Raw genomic sequence first — 17,383 nt, forward strand, 5'->3', positions numbered from 1 at the left:
CTTCTGAAAAGGTCATAAATCGTCGTATCGCATGCTTTAAAGACGTTTTAGACCATCCATGTTTTATATTGTAGATCTGAAGATGCCTCATAGACCGGACCGCTGGTTTGAGGTTTCACGTATATATATTTTAGGATAATTTGTAAAAGAATAATGTACATCTAAAAAGTCATTTTAACTGACAAGACACTTAAACCATCACAGAGAAGTAATATAAAACATGGAACGACTTTCACTTTTCCAGAACAATCATGTCTATTGTTTATCGACAATGTCGTCCTGTGTTTGCAACGAAAATCGATTGAGTGATAATTCTTACGTTAATCAGGGCATTAAATATTAAGATTGTATATATTATTATATTATATTACATTGTATATTTCGCTATTAAATTAAAAATAAAAATTCATCCCCAATGCAAATGATATTTTATGTTCGACTTAATTTTTTTTTATATTTATCGCCTAAAACTACAGTAGTACTCAACCGTCCTTAAAAATACATATTGTTATAATTGTTTATTTAAACACTTTTAAATATATCATAAATAAAAACTATATCAACTGCATAGAGAAATAATGAACCCACAGGACTGAAAAAAATTGTTACTTAAATGTATTCAAATTTGTAATCTGTTTTCTGACAACCCAATACATTTTAAAAGATTTATAGTAGCATTTTACTTTGAATTAATAAAAATAACAAGAAATTCTGAAAATATTTGTTAATTTCAATGAATCGTCGATCATTCATTGAGCATTGAATGCTGATCATGATGCACTTAATGTTGGAATTTATAATATCTAATAAACGTTCTGGGTGTAACTAAGAAATTCATTTGCAATTAATTTTTATCAAAATCGAAGAATGTTTCGTGAAGTTCTGTTTTGTTTGTTCAATTTTTTTGTAGTTTTGAATTATCTCAAAAATGGTTTCATTTAAAGTCAAAGAATAATTAATATAATTAAATTAAAAACTCATCTTTAAATAACACGCTAACAGCAAAATATATATAATAACTGTAACATTCCATTTAAAATACTGAAGTTTGGATTTACTTCCTATACATGCAACCGAAAAGTTATTAAATGAAAAAAAACCGATGACGTAGCCAAAACGTTCGGCTTTGTATCGGTTCAAAATTTAATAATTCATTAATCATGGTTCACCCCATATGAATTAACAAAAATATAACATTGTTATCTTTAAAAATACGAATGTTATTAAGAAAATACTTACCCATTATAAGCAAGGCAATGCCGCAATAATCGAGTTTAGAAAATAGCTTTCCAATAAACTGTGAATGACAATTTACAGTATGGAAAATGAAAGAACATCCAAGACATATTATTGCGCCAGCAAAGAAAGCACCAAAGACTATTTTCTCTTGAAGTTCAATTTCCACAACTGGTCGCATAAGAAAATAAATTGCAATACCTGAAAACATGCAAAAATTTTCGATTAGTAATATAGCAACAATATACTATATTTATAAACCAATTCACAATTTTTTTATCGTTTTAGTAATTCTGGAAAATGTAATTACCTATAAAAGCCACACATCCAAGTAAATGGGTCCATATATTAGCAGTTTCAGTATGTATACGAAACATGCTCCTAAAGCATGCGCGAAAACTAGGTAAAGGAGGTCGGTGGCCGTGTGTAAGAAAATCATTGTCTTGAAGCCAGTCAGGAAGCTTGCTAAAGTGACACACCGTCCAACTCACTTGGATTAATTTTCGAACCACTTGTTCGGCTTGACCTGCTGCATTATGAGCCAGTGCTGTTATATCAAAGTCCCCTCCTAAATAAGAAGATGATGCAAAGCAACTAAATTACACTAACATGAAAAAATAATATCGCTGCAATTTCTCGTAAGCATTCATATTTCAATGTTTTTCTTAGCGTAATCAGCCACTTGGTTCATAACTTTGCTTTTATTAATTTATGTACACATTAATAGAAAAACACCAAAACGAACATATAAATGGCTAAATGAATAAAACATAATGCATTATTTACCACTCAAGCTACAAAAAACAAAAATTTTATAAATAAAACGTGTGCATGTGGCAGAATGAGAAATTATTACTACACCTAAATATAAGTGGCGTTGAAGACAATATTTTATTACAAAAAAAAACTCCTGTTAATTCGTCTTTTTACAATTTTAGCTTTTCGCTTCGTGAACGTGTACAAACAAGTGCCAATAGCAGCGCTAACCACAAATAGTTCGTAGCGTCAGTCTCCCACTTACTATATAATCAAATGCGAACAACGGAGAATATGAAGCGTTATTAATGTTTCGCATCGAATATACTTCGTTATTAGGTACGAATAATGTAGTTAAAGTTTAATTTGCATATTGTTTTCCAAAGTTTGTTTTTGAGAATGTAAGTATTGTAGAGCCTTTTGTAAATTGCAATTGGGAATGGTCTGAGGCGCAAAAAATCTTTATTTCTGTTTTCTATATAAACACTAAAAATAATGTTTTCACTGATAAGGAAACAAAATACACGTTGGAACACGACGCTTTTCAAAAAATATGTTCCACGGTCGGGACCCCAAGTAATGATCTTTTTGCAACAAAATTAAACACTAAATGTGTTCGTCATATTTCTTAGAAACCCAGTCAGGATTCCTTACGAATGGACGCCTTCACGCATTCTGCTTTCTGCCTGATCGCTAAATGCTTAAGAGGATTCACTTGTACAACGAAAGTTTCTAAGGGGTACGCAACGTAAGATGTTCACAAATAGTCGCTCTCTTCGCGTACAACATTCTGCGTTTGGTTTCAAAAAGGTCGTGTAAATATGTATGCATCAAAGCATCGAAAAAATTGCCGTTTTCTTAAAAGAAATTTAACTTACAACCAAACCAAACATGTATTGTTAGAATCCATAATTTTACAACTGAAATGGCCATTTACATCACTTATTTCAATGATAGCAGACGTATTAATTTCAATTATGAAAGTACAAATATCATGTTTTTAAACATTCGTTCGTCATATCTTGTAATTAATTCAGCGCTCTCAAATAGGCAAATAATTGTAATTGCAACTTGTTAATTTTTTAAATTTATTTGTTTATTTAATAAAGTCCATGCTAAAAAGACCACCAAGTATTAAAAAAAATAAAACCGTTTACGTAAACGTGTCACAAACATTTCTTATTTTTTAAGGAATTTTTTAATTTTCCTAATTTAATCTTGCAAATAATTAATTTCAAAAGCAAACTTTTTTTGTTTACATAATGAATAAATTTAAAAATAAATTTTATAAGAAAAAATTGTTTTAGGTAATCGTGCATTAGTGGGGCTCCAGCCCTATTTTAATAAACAAAAAAATTATAACGATTGGCATATATTCAGGTGCTAAAAAAAGATAATGAAGATAGGGGTACGCCAGAAAAATTGCCAAAAATTTTTTTTCAGTTTTTAAGTTGTGAACCAATAAACAATTATTTCTTTGTTAATTTTCATTTTCTACCATTAAATGGTCAAAAAAAAAGATTCGGATGGTATAGGTGAGGTGAAAAAGTGGATGGATGGGTGGGGAGGGTGTGTAAAAAGGGCACTAATTTTTAACGTGTAGTGTCTAAACATGTTAGCAAGTAAATGGCCATCATGATAAGTATAATTTATCATAAAATAACCATCAATATAAAATATTTGGGAAATTTTTAAGCATCATATTACACACATCTTCCATCGTTTTCTAGCATTTAATTTTTGGCAATTAAAAATTATAAAACATGGCTTCCCGCACTTTATATTTTCTTACTGAAATAGTAGAATGTGTTTGGATCGTTAATGAAGTCCTTTTTTTAAGTTGACTGGAGCCCAGTGGCGGATTATCCATAAGGCAAAGTAGACATATGCCTAGGGGCGCAAGGATAAAAAGAGGCGCGCGCGGAAGTTTTTAAATCTAAAAAAAAAATAAGGAAGTACCTAATAAAAAAAAAAGTATTTTGCAAAATATATGACCGCCAGAGGGGTGCCTATGAGGTGCTAGCCTAGAGCGCTCTCGACATTTAATCCGCCTCTGNTACAATTTAAATTGCTGATAAATGGTTGACGACGTTTTATTGCGTTTCAATCACTTATAAATTATTACCGTTAGCCTTCCAAGTCAATATTTTTTACTAAACGGTAATAATTCTATTTTGATAATTTCGTATATTTTACAACACTCACTGACACCCACGACATATGTATTACTTCTTAAATTTTATTATTGAGTTTTATACTTTAATAATGCGTCTTCACATTCACTTTAAAACTAATAGAAGTTAAAATATATTCTATTGAAATTTAATTATATACGATCATTTTCAAAAGCAAGCTCGGAATTTAAGATTTTTTAAAATTTCCTTATATGTCCAATTAGTAGGCTATGGCTGAAATTTATTAAAAGCAAAATCCATGTAAATATTGCGTTACATTATACTAAAGATTAATAACTTTTCAGCTTAATACAAAAGATTTAATTATTTATTACACCATTTTAACTAATTCAACTGTTGAGTTTTACACAAAACAAAACAGTAAGAATACATTTTATCTTCTTCGACAGGCGAGATACGGGGGCGTAGCTGAAAGATGATACATTTCAATTCCACCCTGTATCTCAGAAACCAAAAAGGATATAAAATTCTACTGGCGCCAACTTTCGTTTCACAAAATAGTAGTACACTACTGCGAAAAGCGCATCCTTCCATCTTTAATAAGAGAGATAGCCCGCAAAAGTGCCGAATATGGGATACCCTGTACATGTATTCGTAATTATCGTTTTGATAATATATGATATGGTGACAACGGAGAACTGCAGAACTTTATTTGTTAACAAATTATTTTTTAATTGTTAAATGAGGGTGCTATGCAAGCGTAAATAACTTTCAAATTTAGTTGTATCAAAAACAAATAAGCCATTAAATAATATGTACATTTGTACTCATAATGGAGTTTTTTCTATTAACGATAAAAGCCAAATATTAAAATAAAATCCAGAACTCAACACATGAACAAGCAAAATGCTACACTACCTGTACCTAAAACAGCAGCTTTAAGGACATCTGTTATTTCAGTATCTAGAATATTCTCTTCTTCAGGTGTTGAGGGCAAAGGGCAGCCAATACAATCTTCTTCAACCTGCAAATATAAACAAAAGGAATTAAACATATTTTAACCCATAATGCTGGTATTAATTAACAACAAAAAATTAATAATTATGCGTTATTCATATTTTAGAAAAGCATTATCACCAACAATTTACATGAAAAAATCAAATCACTAAATAATGCTAGAAAGGCGTTTGGGATTTTATAATACAAAGGTTAAATGGGAATTTATGAATGAAGCTATTAGATCAGAATACCGGTATGACTGTGGAAGATGTTCTGCTTCAATCTCATAAATGTGTCATTAACTAATACTAATTTGTATTGTTAAAAACGATTTTGTAGGAATGTTTTAACATATAATTCAATGGCATGAATGTGTTGTTTTATAACATTTTTGTGACTGGTTTTTCCTCTCCAATGAAATTAACTGCACGTAACTTTATTTAAACATCAGTTATTTTTAATTAAATAACAAAACAAAATACCTTCATATGTAAGCTGTTTTGGAATACTGCAACCAACCATAAATTCAACAATGAAATTAACTAAATATAATTAAAACAAACAAAACTAATTCCAAAACTGTGGTAGTTAAAACTATGTCTTCAATTTTTTTATTTAACCTGAATATGTTTTTGATTGTATGTTATAAGTGGCTCTATGCAATTTTGATTTATATTTATCGAAAATACTTATGGTATCATAAGAATTAATAAATTCAAAGTCGCGATCTGCATCTAGTAATTTTGATAAATTGCTAGCAAAAAACTTGTCTACTACCTATCATATATTAAATAAACTGCATCATAGTTTCGGCTTTGCAAGTAGACTGGACTTACTATTAATTTAACACGTCAAAAGGGGTTACTATATTTGTAATTGAATTTACAATAGACTACCAACAAGTCCCTTCTTTTCCCGTGGGGTTTTTGCTAGAGCCTTACAAATTTTATATGTTTTATTACCTTTAATTACTTAAATTATATTTGATACCCTACATCTCCTTAGTTTCAGTATCAAAAGATACAGGAATAGTTCAGTGGCAATTAATTTTCTTAAGTATACTTTAATTTGTGTGTCCTTCAAATAACCTACATTATCAATAAATACCTGCACCTATTCTACAGTCAAAATACTTTTCAACATAATTTTGAGTTTTTCAATTCTTATTTGTTACATACATTTCCATAACAACTAAAAAGAAGATTTTATTATTTACCAATGAGTTGACATCTTCATTAAGAAGTTCCTTTATTTCTGAAGTAATGGATTCTGCATCAGGGTCCCAAATCCTTCGTTTTCTAAGACAGGAATCAGTTTCATCTCCAGAAAAACTTAGCATAGAATCTTCAGCATCACTGTAGTGAGACATTTTTGTTGCACACTATTATACAGTACTATTATCCTTATCACTAAAATAATACAAAATATATGGGATAAAAAATACAATAACTCGTAAGTATATGTTTCAACTGAAAAATTAATTTCATAACAATAAATTTTAGGCTCTAAAAAAAGCATTTATCAAATTCCAATAAAAATTAAAAATATAACAAATCATTACCATCCACGTACAAGAAAGCGTAATTAACTGTCGTCACAGCTTATCATTAAGATTCCCTTATTAAGAAATTACCCATCACACTGACAACGTTGAAATTACAATTTAAATTGCTGATAAATGGTTGACGACGTTTTATTGCGTTTCAATCACTTATAAATTATTACCGTTAGCCTTCCAAGTCAATATTTTTTACTAAACGGTAATAATTCTATTTTGATAATTTCGTATATTTTACAACACTCACTGACACCCACGACATATGTATTACTTCTTAAATTTTATTATTGAGTTTTATACTTTAATAATGCGTCTTCACATTCACTTACCTCTCTGGCCATTCTCCACCTTACCACATCACCTTAACTCTCTTACTTACTGTCACCTGAAAAGAGCAGAAGAGCAGTCAAAACAAACATTGCTTATTAATTGTTGAATGTCATATACAATGACATATAAATGACATAAAGAGAACTCCAGCTGGTCTAGAAAGTTTCATAAAATGGTAGAACGCACTGCGATCAATACTGTTTAGTGAATTGTCATAGATAATATATACCATAGCATATATTAATGGACCAGTGTTCACAACCTGAAGTGAGGAAACTATCGTACCTGTAGCGTAGAATTATCGTACATGGAGCAAAATTATCGTACTTTTCAAAATAATCACTATAATTAGTAAATTACTCGTATTAATCGTGTAAAAAGACAGACCTGAACTACCCCCACCCTTTAAATTAAAAATCAATAATAGATAGAAAAATACTTAAATATAACAAGATATAGGGGATGGAGGTATGTTAGTGGGGTGTTTTTGACCTTAGGCTATGGTTAGTGACTACATGACTACAATCACAAAATTGTGGATGGGAAGATCATCGACCCATCTGGTGACCAACACGAAGGGATGTTACCTGCCGTTTGTTGTAGCCACGTTCTTCTAAATTTAACACTGCGTATAACAAAAATGTTTATAGCGCTGTGAGCAAAAGAAAAAAAATATTCGCGAATAAAAAAAAGTCTTCGTGATATTGTCTGAGAGGGTAAGAATAAAATAAATTTTGAATGCATGAAAATTATCGTACAATCTGCGTACGATAATAATATGATATCGTACATCGCACGTAGACATGAAATTATCGTATGTGTACGATAATTATCGTACGGTTCCGAACACTGTAATGGACGTTCCTTAGCCGTATGTCCTAATAATTTCTTGCTCGAAAAATAAGGGAGATGGCGTATGGTTTCTTTCGTGACACGTGTACGCACCATTGTGAGAGAGATGGATATTGTCCGAAGCTTCGTTCCATCTCTTTCTTTTGTTGTACCACAATTCTGACCGTTAAGGCATGTCCATTAGTAAACGTCGACGAGATATACAAGGGGACTCTGTGGTGGATCGTATTTATATCTATGGTCATATAATATCTAACTTCTATGAAGTTAGTTGTCGCGTGTTTCATCGACGTTTACTAATGGACATGCCTTAGCGGTCAGAATTGTGGTACAACAAAAGAAAGAGATGGAATGAAGTTTTGGACAATATCCATCTCTCTCACGATAGTGCGTAATAAAGTTTGGTATGTTCCTGTAAGATTATTTATTAATATTTCCTGCAATTAACAAACTTTACCCCTTAAACGCGCACAACTGCGATACATTAATCTATAACTTTACATGTCAAAAATGACAATAAAATGAAAAGTAGAATGTGCATTTTTAACATCGCTGTGTTACTGGAGAAACAGCTGAACAATGAATCAATATTTCTCAATCTCAAGACAAACTGGTGACCTTATATCTTCAAATGGTATGCGGTGACTATCAGTGACTGTCATTTTTATAGATCATAGGCATAGATTGGACTATAAGGCAAGGAATTATGCACGTGTAAGGTACAGTGTAGAGTTCCTTAATTGTAGGAAAATATTAATAAATGATCTTAGGCGAACACTACAAAATATATTCTGATTTAAGGAAATTAACAAACGCAAAAGAATACTGTGGATCAATTGCGAATCAACTAGTATGTAGAGCATATCAACTTTTTACATTTTACGGAACGCACATCTATGGTATGAATACCGACTTCGAGGCCACGGAATACGAAGAAAATTCTTCTCTATGGAAGAGGATCAGTGATTGGGAGGACAAGAGGAGGAATAGTCCGAAGAGGAGTTTTGTGCGCGTATCGACTTGGTCATATTGACTATGTAAACCAATTAGCTGTAGTATTTAATTTTTAGCAATAAGAAATGCATAACTACGTTAAGGATGTGTTATTATTAAAAAGAATAGTATCGCTGTTTACATTGATGACCTCACCATTGGCGAAAAATACGCATATTTTTTTTATACCGAAGACTTGCTTTCGCAAAGAGCATGTTTTCGTATTTGTGTTCCAAACATTCTAAGTGCTCGTTTATTTTTACAGTGGTGTCTGAATTTCATATTAACTATATAGTTTTAAAAACGGGAATAAGTTCCCCGACATCACTTGCCCTTTCAGGGAATACGGAAGTAAATCATTCTGTCAAACATCACATTGTAACTGCTGAGCCTCCAATCTTCTGTCGTCTTCGTCGACTGCCTCCAGACAAATTCAAAGCTACAAAGCACCAGTTTCAGTAGATGTGCGAACAGGGTATTGCCGCCCATCACAAAGTCCATGAGCCTCCTTTGGTCCTTTATACCTTGGTTCGAGCTTTCTGCTCTGACCGTCATTAAAGCCCTTAGCTCTTCTCTCTTCGGACAAGCACATGTTATCTAACTCCAAACGTAATTGGAGAAGCATGCTTTTTATCATAAGACCACTACTATAAGACAAGTTTTTCTTAATACTCCACATGGTCCAAATACAATGTATCCATCGGTTTAGGCTGTTTTCCTATGGGATATAGACCACCCGGGACATTACCAGAAGGGATATTATTATACTATTATTAATATAATTTTTAACACATGTGCGCATGGAAGAAAAGCAATATCTTAAACTTATTTTTTCTACAGTTTTGTGTACTGGAAAATAACCGGCATCATTATGGTACTACATAAGTTTTATTCGTCGTGCTGTTCTCGGTATAATCCATCTTTTTCCTTTCTCTGTTTTTCGATAGAGTCGTTGATCCAATATTTTTTATGGATCTATCGTTCATCATTATCTTTAAAATCTCGTGCCAAAACATTCATAATATTTTCACATGTATAATCTTGAAGTTGTGTTGAGAGTACCCAGTCACCCTCTTCAATATTTATAATCATGTCAAGTGATTGACCAGTGGGTGTAGCCGTACTTTGGTCCAATGCGTCAACATGACTCATCTTAGTCCCGGAGCAGTATTCAATATCAGTCAAATTCCTGGATTGACAACCACCATCTTGCAATATAGGGAATTAAGACTCGTTTCATAAGGGTGTAGCGAAGTGAGTTGCAGTCGGTAATAATTTTAAATTTAATGCCAATTAAATATACTCTGAACTTCTTTAAAGCGCATACAGCCGTCAAAATTTCAAGCAATGATACCACTCCTATGAGCTTGAAATACCATCTAAAAGTTGCTTAGCGACAAATAGTGCAGAATTACCATTTTTTACATTATAAGATGAACTGATTCGGAATTAAACAGCTCGAACGTTCTTACCGTATACCCTTCTTCGATCGTGAAAATGTCCGCAGAATAGCCCAAGACCTTATTGATCAGGGAACTGCTGGTTTAACATTAAGATTTAATAAGTGCAATTTCCTTCAGTCAAAAATAGAATATTTAGGTCATAGAATTGCTGAAGAGGGTATCCGACCTGATTATGATAAAATAAAAGCTGTAGCAGATTTCGCAGCACCCAACGATATTCACGAAGTGAAAAGGATACTAGTGCAACGGCCCATTCTAGCTATAAGAAGCGGAAAGGGAAGTATATTGTGACGCCAGCAAGGTCGGTTTAGGAGGAATTCTTTTACAACGGCAAAATGACAGCCATCTTAAACCAGTGCAGTATTTGAGAAGAGCCGTCACCAAAAAAGTTTTTCATACCGTCAAAAGCATTCTGTTGTTATCCTTCCCACACAAACGGAGTGTTCTTGCAAGTTAAATTAGTTAAAGGCTTGACAATAGCGGCGAATCCCTTGATAAATTTTCTAAACAAGACTTAAAAATTGCCTAACTTCACGAATACAGACACATCCTGTACACTATCAGGTAAAACGAGTACATCAACAGTAGCGGAAGCTAAATCAACATTCAAGTTTCTCGTAACCTTTGAACGTACTACAATGTACCCTCCGGCATAATCACACAAGCATTGGTAGGTTCACTCTGTAGACGTAATTTAACTAGATTGGTTCCACGAATTGTGAGTGCGACACAACTTGAATATACAAAGCCTCGTACAGGTTCATCGTTAATAACACAATCAGTAAAATAACAAGTACCAGACGACTGTTATTCGATAAGATTAAGATTGATTTCAATTCACCTTTATTCTGTCGATCAGCTTATCGTTTACCTACATTAACAACGCAACGATCGGTTTCGTATCCTAACAGATGACATTTTGTGTAACTAACACGTCATTTTGGGCTCTTTGACTGGAAATGACCTTTCATTTTACAATTAAATCATCTCACATTAAAAATGTCTGATTTAGCGTATTGTTTATTATTCCGTAAATTTGGAAGTGAATGACGTAAATCCACTTTTAGGGATCGCCTTACCAAATCCTATTTTGTGTCGACATTTAAATGGTGCTTTCTTCACGTAACATTGACAGATACCCTTCGAAAAGTAATTTTGACTTTTCATATCGACCACCACAAATAGCATTTAGAATCGTGATATTTGGAATTCCATCGATTATCCACGCAACTGAATTCTTTCCTAAAATTTGACACGTCCTTACCTAATAGTTCCATCTTCTTGAAGTAATATGATGTTATCGTCTTAGTAAAAGTCTTTCTCTGTTTAACATTTTTCTAAGAGCCTTAGCGTAATCGACACGGTCGGGAAAGGTCTGAGTAACTAAAGCTCAGGTACCGAACTTAAACTGTGATACCAAGATTTTGGCATGCCAGAAAATTGAGTTTGCATATGGCAGATTGTCGTTACACCGTCCAAATCGTTAATTTATTTCAGCTCCTCGATGTTCCCAAGCCACTTAACAGCGGACATATTTTCATTTTCGGGACAAAATTTAGGAATACAATCGCTCCGTACCGCTAACCTACGTGTTTCGACATTGCCATTTTGTCTCGTCATTCCCGCTATTATTGTTTCTAATTGTTTTATATCGTAAGTATCATTTTAACTTCGTTGACTGGGACTAGAATCTGCCTCATTGTCACTTATGCTTGATACATAACTAACTCAAACTGGGAGATGTGCTTGGTAATATTTTTTATCGCGACTTACGTAACTGTCGCTTGCGTGTACCAACACTTTCCTTAACGAGTGGCCTATTGTCTCATCTCTGTGGAGTATAATTCCGTTCAGATCGCGTACGTCTGCAACTATTGTCCGTAGAGCTTGAGGAATCACTGTTCAATGAGTTGGAGCTACAAGGACGATAACGACGTTTTGCTTGTCAATTATTTCCCTTTTTTTACATTAACGTAACTAAACTAAACTAAAGCACAGGTAGTGGCAAGTTCTCGTAAGTACACCCCGCATCTGAACCGTAAACTATGTTAACTCTTAATAATACACGGTGTAACAAAAATAAATAACGAGCTTTGGAGGGTGTAAACTAGATGCAATGCACAAACACACAGCGAGTTCTTTTTGTAAAAAATCAAAATTCCATCCCACGTGAAGCAAATTTGTCTGTATACAACATCCTAAAAGCGTCAACCACTTTTCAAAAAAAAAAACTAATACTAGTTATTTATAACTTTCACAGTTTTATTAATTAACGGTGGAATAAATATATTGTATTATATTCACGTGCATACAATTTCACAAGCGCAATCGTTCTGTCCTATAATTTTTTTTTCTTTTTGAGAGTTTGTTTTCCTTTTTTGACTGTATGTTGATGGTTTCTTGGTTCTCCAATGTCACGCCTTAGCATAACAATGGGGTCCGAACCGGGATACCTTCTCGTTATTCTTACAATCCTATAAAAAAAATACACTATGCAGCAATTTCCTTTCGAAACCACCGACACAAATAAATTTGCCGCTGAAAATCAGTTTCGAGCAAGGCTTGCACTGACTGCAGCTGATAAAGATGCAGCAACTGGTCGCTTTAAAATTAGGCGCACTGTCACACGAGAGGAGCCAATGTTCCCTGCTATTTCACGTGTATTGTCATGGGGATTATCTTCTTATTTGAAATTGTCCCTACAGCGTCGATATGATTCAAACCCGTAAATACGGATCATGTCCCATTATTCTAACAACTGGTCTGCATTGACTGACCTACACTCATAATTGATGTTGTATTACTGAATTACTTTATAAAACTGCATATCGATTGTCTCATACAATGTTTAAACGTTAAAAGAATAAACGGTTACTACAGGTCCATCCCGGCTACCTAAATCATCGAAACTCGCAAACCGATCCATAGACATATAATAATGGACGTGCCTTAGCTGTATGTCGTTGTAATAATTTCTTGGCCCGAAAAGCGACTGGATAGCGTATGGTTTCGGACTAGTGCTATCTCTTTCATGACACGCTTGCGCACTATAGTGAGAGAGATGGATATTGTCCGAAACTTCGTTCCATCTTTCTTTTGTTGTACCACAATTTTGACCTCTAAGGCATGTCCATTAGTAAACGTCGATGGGATAGAATGAATGAATTATAGAATGAACTTGAAAATATAAAAACACAACAGTATCTAACTACCATCTATGCACGAGTGTGTCTTTTCGGCCCCTCTAACCAACTCGTCTACCATTTATCATTCCCTTTCGGCGCCAAACCTCTGTCAGACTTAAACAAGACTTCTGGCTTATCGTTTGACAGTGATAGGTATCCGATCCAGTGACGCATTCAAGAGGTTAGAAAACTAATAATCAACAACAAATTGTTAACTGGATAATTTTTACAGGGCGTTGATAAATACATAATACATAAGAAACAATAAATAGTAGTGATCAGGTGTAATTCGTCTCACCTAATAACATGGATTCTTTTCCCCAAACAGATCCTGACTGCACTTAGGATGGTCAAACAGATACTCCGGTAGACCCAAAATAAACTAACAGTTACTGACAACCAATAAATAAACATTAATGTACTCACCGGGGGTTGCCTTCCCCCTAGTTCAGTTGGACCATAAGATTGTACACGTATCCAATATATTACCAGTTTTGTTTATACGTATTCCTATTCTTCGACAACTAGCTAGAGTCACCCTAAAATAAGTAAGGCTTCCCTAGACGCCCAGCCCCCTTTAGGGACTAGCATCTCAATGAACGGGTGTGGGGTACTTACATGAAGCTACCCTCGCCACCAGAATCATGTCATTCGAGTAGCCCGCAACACCCCTAATTGCGAGTAACCCCACTCGAAGGAACCACGGCTATTTTGGCCGGGCAACAGTGCACCAGGGGTGAAAGCATGCTATTTTTAATTATATTTCTGTATCAATCTCGATACACACACTTCGTTCGCTCACGGGGCGAAACCAACACAGACTGCCTACATATTTCTTATTCTCAGATTATCTGTTTACAGTCTGATTATGTATTACCTATGGGTCTACTCAACCAATAAACAAATAACCTCATTCATTCGAAACCATCAGCCTTTCCAACCAATATATAGAATGTAGAGATAAAGACTTTATTGAACGAAAAGAATATTAAGAAGATATTAGACTAAAAATCGTAAACAATGAATATATAAAAAAACAATGTTATATATATAAAAAAATATTTTACAAAATAAAATTCAACAATTGAATTAGATTGATAAAATGTAAAAAATAAATAGATATTTGCTAACTTCTCATAACTCAATGGTCTTAGATATACAGTCTAACAGCCATAGAATGGCTATAGGTCCATAGATTAAACTGTCTTCCTGATCGTTGTGGTTCGCAAATTCGAATGCTTGTTTATAATTATTTGTTACCATTTTGCAATATTCAATCCAATTAGTAAATAAAACTTTCTTTGGTAATTTTTTAGATTAGTTGACATTGGAATTGACATGCAGTTTAGTCAGGTAGGTAGTACTCACCAAGTAGAATCGTATGGTAGTATTAATTGCATGCAATGTAACTTGAGATACAGGCTCCTAAAGTTTTCTTAATTGGAGGAAATTCCGGTTAGTACGGCCCTGGCTGCAGCCCTTCGTCAGCTGTTCTCGCCAAATATGCATTGATGACGTCATTGTTTAGTTAGGTAGATTTATGATAGACTGGAGTATCTTTAATGCCCCTTTAATGTTTTAGGACAAACGATGTTTGGCGGGAACAGCAGACGGAAGGCTGAAGCCAGGGCCGTACCTACCGGATTTTCCTCCAATTATGAAAACGTTAAGAGCCTGTATCTCAGTCACATTGATTTTTAAACAAATAATAAACAAAATTCTAGTAAATACTACTACACTACTTTACTTGGTGAGTACTACCTACCTCACTAAACTTCATGTCTAATTTCAATGTCAACTAATGTAAAAAATTACCCTCTCTTTTGTTATTGATAGACTTTTCTTCCATTTTGTTATCATTTCAATATAATTTCACTATCGATTTAACTTTTAGTTATATTCTAGCAAATGACTAGCAATGATTATTTCATTCAACATTCACATGTTAGCGACTATATGGTGACTACCATGTGACTATCTATTTAATCTATGCTACTTCTTCATTATCTACTGTCATTCATCATAGGCCATAGATTAGAGATATATATACTATCGTAAGTCATAGGAAGTCGTTTTTAAATAGCGTAAGCAAGGTCGTTTATATGTGTTTTTATCAACCATGACATAAACATTCTTAAATATATTATATCTCACTTACTTAATATATTTTTATATTGACTATGGGTTAATAGGCGAGTCCGTTTTATTAGTTTGAAGTTGAGTTTACTACAAGTATGTTGAAGTTTTGCTTAAAAAATATGGACATTCTTTTTTCTCAATCTGCAAAAGGTGTTATTTGTCAATATCAATTTTACCTAGAAAGAAGACAGCTGTTTTTACTGACAAAGCATGCAAATAATTCTTATTCATCGCTCAGTGTTAGTACCCATGGTGCTTTCAGTTTGTTGCGTTTCAGTCATGCAAAGATGTTAAAATGTTGGAAATGTGGTGTTGAAAAGGAAGCCATAAAAGAAGTGTTTTGTTCAAAATGTAATTTTATTCAGGAACCTCATGACACCAAAAACTTTTTTCAATTGTTTGACATTAAGGAGTCTTTTGATATTGACACAAAACTGTTAACCAACAGTTATCGTAGATTGCAGAATATCATTCATCCAGATAAATTTAGCAATAAGTAAGGTGGATATCATTAATTGTTTTATGTATGTTCTTGTTAAAATAATATGTTTCAGGAGTTCAGAGGAAAAAAATATTTCACAAGAATATTCATCACTTATTAACAGAGCTTATAATACATTACAATTACCTCTTAATAGAGCTTTACATATACTTCAGTTAAAAGGAGAAAAAATTGATGAAGATCAAAAAGTAGTAGATACCGAATTTTTAATGAAGATTATGGAAATAAATGAAGAGGTAGGTATGTGTAAATCTTTGTAGATTGTCTTGTAATGTATAAGATTATTAAATTCAGATTGAAAATGCAGAAAATCCAGAACAATTAAAGATGCTAAATGAACAAAACAAAAGAGTTATATCTGAGATTTGTAAAAAAATATCCATATGTTTTAAGAATAATGATATTGAAGAGGCTAAAAGGTATATAGTGCAATTAAAGTATTATAATAGTATATCTCATCATGTAAATGGTATACTTAGAACTAGAGGAATAGTTGACTGATTTGTGTATATAGAAGCAAATATCTTTTGGATAATGTCATAAGTTTGTTTGTATATTGTATTTATAAACAGTAAAATGTAAATAGAAATACTTCAAATACATGTATCTATAAACATTACTTATCTGTTATCATCTATTGGAATTTATTTTTTACAAATACCTACATAGTGTATTAATGTTAATATTGACTTTGTTTTTTAAAAAGAACACCTTTTTTTTTTAATTTTTATTTTTAATCAAATGCTAATTTTTAAAGTAACCAGAAAATCGTTATGGGCGCTATCACGCGCACTCAATGCCTTACAATTCTACTGTTCTTNCATGTTGAAGCTACTGTTCTTTTTAAAGTACATCAAATTAAACAAATTTTATTTCTTAAGGATAAACGAAATATTAAATAAATTACCTTACATCCCTCTGGATGTTCATAAAATATTCATTTAAAAGAGTTATTGTTGCGTCAATTTCTATGCCAGCTTGTTGAAAACTTTAGAGAGAAGGAAGCCGTAACTTATCAATAGGTATTTTGAATTGAAAAGTGATATATATGTAGTCATTTAATGCCTACCAAAAATTGTGGTTCTGAAAAAAACCGGTTTTATAACAACATTGGACACATTTCAGCATCTATGATGAATTTGACACTATTGCAGCATCCAATGAAGAGTGAGCCTTGTGTTAGGCTCATTTATTGAAATGTTTAATGCTATTTACACAAAATTTATTTCATGGTA

At 32.9% G+C, this 17,383-nt stretch overlaps 2 protein-coding genes and 1 long non-coding RNA gene across 8 annotated transcripts in view; 2 read left to right on the forward strand and 1 right to left on the reverse strand.

Annotated features, from left to right (window-relative positions):
- LOC108738903 (adiponectin receptor protein) overlaps positions 1-14,481 on the reverse strand; it is a 34,750-nt gene extending 20,269 nt beyond the window's left edge. Inside the window, exons 1-6 of one of the 5 annotated variants that reach the window (XM_018472512.2) lie at positions 13,806-14,481; positions 7,014-7,069; positions 6,343-6,535; positions 5,046-5,151; positions 1,547-1,804; positions 1,240-1,437 (exon numbers count right to left, since the gene is read on the reverse strand). In XM_018472512.2, coding sequence (XP_018328014.1) covers positions 1,240-1,437; positions 1,547-1,804; positions 5,046-5,151; positions 6,343-6,495 — 715 coding nt within the window. In that variant the 5' untranslated portion in view covers positions 6,496-6,535; positions 7,014-7,069; positions 13,806-14,481. Of the gene's footprint in view, positions 1-1,239; positions 1,438-1,546; positions 1,805-5,045; positions 5,152-6,342; positions 6,536-6,687; positions 7,070-13,805 lie in introns of those variants that run through there. The other 4 variants (XM_018472513.2, XM_018472517.2, XM_018472511.2 and 1 more) reach the window with 4 other exon arrangements.
- LOC108738905 lies at positions 7,834-8,962 on the forward strand. Its single transcript, XR_001938056.1, has 2 exons — positions 7,834-8,585; positions 8,668-8,962. It is a non-coding gene; the product is annotated as an uncharacterized LOC108738905 (long non-coding RNA).
- A 1,086-nt stretch (positions 14,482-15,567) lies between the features above and the next one.
- Positions 15,568-16,767, forward strand: LOC108738897 (iron-sulfur cluster co-chaperone protein HscB, mitochondrial). 2 transcript variants are annotated; one of them, XM_018472504.2, is made up of 4 exons: positions 15,568-15,739; positions 15,827-16,142; positions 16,201-16,384; positions 16,443-16,767. In XM_018472504.2, exons 2-4 carry the CDS (start codon positions 15,934-15,936, stop codon positions 16,647-16,649), a joined length of 600 nt encoding a protein of 199 aa, XP_018328006.1. In that variant the 5' UTR covers positions 15,568-15,739; positions 15,827-15,933; the 3' UTR covers positions 16,650-16,767. The 2 variants fall into 2 exon arrangements, with proteins under 2 accessions (XP_018328006.1, XP_025830331.1); XM_025974546.1 differs by having other exon boundaries at positions 15,568-16,142.
- The last annotated feature ends 616 nt before the right edge of the window (positions 16,768-17,383 follow it).

This window comes from Agrilus planipennis, unplaced genomic scaffold (assembly GCF_000699045.2).
Source record: "Agrilus planipennis isolate EAB-ADULT unplaced genomic scaffold, Apla_2.0 scaffold147, whole genome shotgun sequence".
In the NCBI taxonomy this organism is placed as follows: Eukaryota; Metazoa; Arthropoda; class Insecta; order Coleoptera; family Buprestidae; genus Agrilus; species Agrilus planipennis.

Coding starts and splice junctions, on each gene's coding strand:
- LOC108738897 (XM_025974546.1), top strand. CDS start 15,742: ATGTTGAAGTTTTGCTTAAAAAATATGGACATTCTTTTTTCTCAATCT. Junction 16,143..16,200: donor CCAGATAAATTTAGCAATAA/GTAAGGTGGATA, acceptor AATATGTTTCAG/GAGTTCAGAGGAAAAAAATA. Junction 16,385..16,442: donor TTATGGAAATAAATGAAGAG/GTAGGTATGTGT, acceptor TATTAAATTCAG/ATTGAAAATGCAGAAAATCC.